The sequence below is a fragment of the Primulina tabacum genome, chromosome 17 (assembly GCF_025594145.1).
Source record: "Primulina tabacum isolate GXHZ01 chromosome 17, ASM2559414v2, whole genome shotgun sequence".
Lineage (NCBI taxonomy): Eukaryota > Viridiplantae > Streptophyta > Magnoliopsida > Lamiales > Gesneriaceae > Primulina > Primulina tabacum.
The window spans coordinates 2,050,165-2,054,105 of NC_134566.1; the positions used below are offsets into that span (position 1 = coordinate 2,050,165).

A 3,941-nucleotide genomic window follows, 5' to 3' on the forward strand; every position below is an offset into this window, starting at 1 on the left:
TTTATTTTTCAAAAATCAATAACACGTGGTAAAATAAGTGGTCAACGTTATGTATTATACTTTTTTCTTCTCTCAAATTTAATTTTAATAATTATTGTGATATCAATTTTATATTATATTTTCTCCAATGTCTAATTTATACAAAATTATAATATTTATTACTACTATGTTTTGCAACAATTATTAATTTATTTAGATTGCGCTTGGATAAATTGATTTCAAATTTATGGATTAGAATTATAATTTTATTGTTAACAATGAAACAATATATCAAATCTTGAATCTACACATTACTTATTTACATATTATTATTTATATAAAGTAGAATAAATTTCAAATAACATTATTATTGGGTGGATTTAAATAATATCATAATAACATGAAATACTACTATATAAACATGAAATGCGTGGATTTGAAGTTTATGGTGTTACTTCTCTAAATAACAAAAATACATTTGAATGTATTGAAATCTTTCCATTCAAGAATAACATTAGATTTATAACACATAAAATTTTTAAACAAATATCTTTTGCACTCATTTTATAATACATGTAGTACAAATTATATTACATTGAATTTCCTATGGATAATGCTAAAAGTACAACCAATATATCGTACTGCGATATTTACAACAATTATATCGTGAAATTTTGTTATTATCTAATGATATTTTATATTTAATTTATCATGAGATTTTGATAAATGAAATTTCTGTATTGATTTTTTTGAATGGTAAGAATTATTGTACAAATTTGGTTGTACATGTAGCATTACTCATTTTTTATCGACTAATATAGCATGAAATCATTAATATATAATTTTTTGTAAATTAATCTCTTCTGATCTTATTACTTTAACAACAATTATTGACAATAGAAATGCATGTATTCGTCTCTAATATTTTAAAGAAATAATCTTGTTGTTATTGTGGATGTTCTATGAATAATGATGACGATGATTGACAAGTAATGGGGCACTGACAACCTCAAACCGCGTATCGCTAGCGACCCTATCCCCCTTCCGATTATTTTTAATCCTCAATTTTCTCCTCGTTGAATAAAAGATTCCACGGTTGCTCCCAAAATCATTCAACTCTGCTGAGTGCCTCGGACTATTCTTTTCCAGGTACATCTCAGGAAATTTTCTGATCTAGAAATTCGATGATGAATTTTCTTGTTGTTGGCTGGTATAAATTTTGTGGCTGTAATGTATTTTTTGCAATCTTGAAAGCGACAACCATTTTTTTTTTTACCGGAGGGTTCTTTATTTGGTGAAATGGGTTTTTTTTAATTCTAGCATATGTATGTTTTTTGTTCTACAGATTGTTACGCAATATGCCACCTTATTTTTACTCTGTTTCACCTACCCTTTGAAGGTTGAATCTTGAAGTTGGATTGATTGTTAATGTCATAGTATTATTTAACCATCAAAAAAGTTGTTCTTCAAGATCCACGGACCGTCATTCTGGTTGGAATTTACCATCTCTGGAATCTTGTTATCCTACTCTATAATTGATTGGTTCTGGGTGGTCTCAAAGGGTAAGACAGTGCAATGGTTTTTTTATAAAAATATTTTGATTGTATTTTTCTGCTATTGATATATCAAGTAATTAAAGATTTCGGTTAAAGATATCATTTTGTTGTCCTGAAGGTTGGATTTTGATCCTGTTCTTCTTTCCTTCCATTCTTTCGTTTAAAGATTCTGTTGTCTCGGTGGTTAGCTTTTTTTTTTTCTTTTTTCTTTTTTCTCTTGAAATCATTGAAATTCTCCGAGAGAGCTTGATTTTGTCATGGATAAAGTGGACTGCTTTTATTGGTATATATTTTTTAAAATGGAAATCTTGTTTTTTGTTATCAGGGGAGCAAGAACGAGAAAACAAATAAAAAAATCTGAATTAAAAAATGGACGAAGGGGAGGATTCAAGATATTGGTGTCATATGTGTTCACAGGTGGTGAATCCGGTTAGGGAGATTGAGACGGTAAAATGTCCATTTTGTCAAAGTGGCTTTGTTGAAGAAATGGCATCTGCCACTGCTCCAGGAAATGATAGCCCTCCTGATTTTGGACTTGGAGGGTCAGATCCTGATGGTGCCCTCTCCCTTTGGGCCCCAATCTTGCTTGGTATGATGGGTAATCCTCGTCGTCCTCGATCAAGGCGATTGGAATTTGAGGACAATGATGATCTTGATGGCTATGAAAATCGTCACCGACGTAACAATAGGGAGATGGAACTTGATCAGCTGGAGTCCGTGATACGGAGGAGGAGGAGAAACTCAGCTACGATTCTCCATCTTCTCCAGGGAGTACGAGCAGGAATGATATCTGATTCCAGGAACTTCGAAATTGATCCACAGAATAGAGATATGGATCATGATCAGGATGGAGAGCGTGTGGTCTTGATCAACCCCTTCAATCAAACTATCGTTTTCCGTGGTTCATTTGACCCTAATAATGATTCTCAGAACCATGCAACGATTGGCTCTTTGGGCGATTATTTTGTTGGTCCTGGTTTAGACTTACTACTGCAGCATTTGGCAGATAATAATCCGAACAGGTATGGAACACCACCAGCTCGAAAAGAGGCCGTGGAAGCATTGGTCGCTGTTAAAAATGATGAGATAATCCAGTGTTCTGTCTGTTTGGAGGATTGTGAAATTGGGGCTGACGTGAAGGAGATGCCGTGTAGGCATAGGTTCCACAAAGGGTGCATCTTACCATGGCTCGAGCTGCATAGCTCGTGTCCCATCTGCAGGTATCAATTACCTTGTGATGAGCCCAAGATTGAATCAGACATGTCGAGAAACAATAGTTATGACAGCAATGAATCCAGTAACAACGATAATCAACGTGATGGGGTTGGTGGGGATGACAGAAACGATAATTGGAGACGATTTTCGTTACCCCTTCCATGGCCATTCAACAGTCTATTCTCATCATCTAGTACTTCTCAATCTGCTGGTGGAAATTCGTCATTTACATCATCTCTGTCTTCTAGTGCACCCACACCCCAAAGTAGTTCCCCCCGGACGGGAATTGATTCGCGTGAGTAAGTTTGGGTATCTGTTTTCTTGTGCTCTCTCTCTCTCTCTCTATATATATATATGTATTATTAATTTTAATTAGTCTTGCATTTGTGTGTGTGTGTGTGTGTGTATATATAATATTTTGCATCTGTATATAATTGTAACACTGTGAATGTGCAAAAAGGGAACTTTGTTTCAGCTTTCCTGTACTCGGAAAGAACATGTTTCCAAGTGGAGCAAGAATCTGTGTGGCTTTTCTTTTTATCATGTTTAAGCACTCGTAAGAAATGTTCGTGTATTATGTTTCTGAATATGAGTAAGGCTGCTGAATATTCGTTAAATTTGAGTTTTTAGTTGTGACTTTTTAGTATCACAGTTTAGTTTATATATTATATCTGTATTCTCTCTTCTGAAATTCAATTTGGATCAGCTGAAATAATGGTTCGAGTTTGTTTAGTTTTAATATTTGCAAAATACTATTAAATATTATAAAGCCAACAAAAAAATCATAAATTGTCCAACAAAATAACATGAACTCACATTCAGCTTAAAATATAGTACAACATGCTTGAATTTGCATAAAGTTCAATAGTTTATTTTACAAGTTAAATAATATCACCTCAAGCTCATTTGTAGCATGAATACGTTTAGCCGATATTTTAAAGTCAATAATTTGAGTCATTCAAAATAATCGAACCTAATCGCTCCGAGTAGGGGTGATCAAATTTTTTTATTAACCGTCGGAACTGCTCGAACCGAATTGTACCGCACCGTTTTTCATAATATTTTATAAAAATCGCGATTAAAAATATTAATCATAAATCGCACCGCATATGCGGTTCGGTTATTTTTTTTGCCACGAACTGCATCAAACCGCACCGCCTAAACCGTTTGCCGGTCTTTTATTAAAGTATT

At 33.6% G+C, this 3,941-nt stretch overlaps 1 protein-coding gene across 2 annotated transcripts; it reads left to right on the plus strand.

The window, feature by feature from the left end:
• The first annotated feature begins 933 nt into the window (after window positions 1-933).
• LOC142531045 (E3 ubiquitin-protein ligase SIRP1-like) lies at window positions 934-3,393 on the plus strand. Of its 2 annotated transcripts, none has more exons than XM_075637044.1 (2): window positions 934-1,128; window positions 1,861-3,393. In XM_075637044.1, the coding sequence occupies exon 2, from the start codon at window positions 1,905-1,907 to the stop codon at window positions 3,051-3,053; it is 1,149 nt and encodes a 382-aa protein (XP_075493159.1). In that variant the 5' UTR covers window positions 934-1,128; window positions 1,861-1,904; the 3' UTR covers window positions 3,054-3,393. The 2 variants fall into 2 exon arrangements, with proteins under 2 accessions (XP_075493159.1, XP_075493158.1); XM_075637043.1 differs by lacking the exon at window positions 934-1,128 and adding an exon at window positions 1,201-1,541.
• Window positions 3,394-3,941: the final 548 nt, after the last annotated feature.

Bases quoted from the DNA above. Each gene is read 5' to 3' on its own strand.
- LOC142531045 (XM_075637044.1), top strand. From the start codon at position 1,905: ATGGACGAAGGGGAGGATTCAAGATATTGGTGTCATATGTGTTCACAG.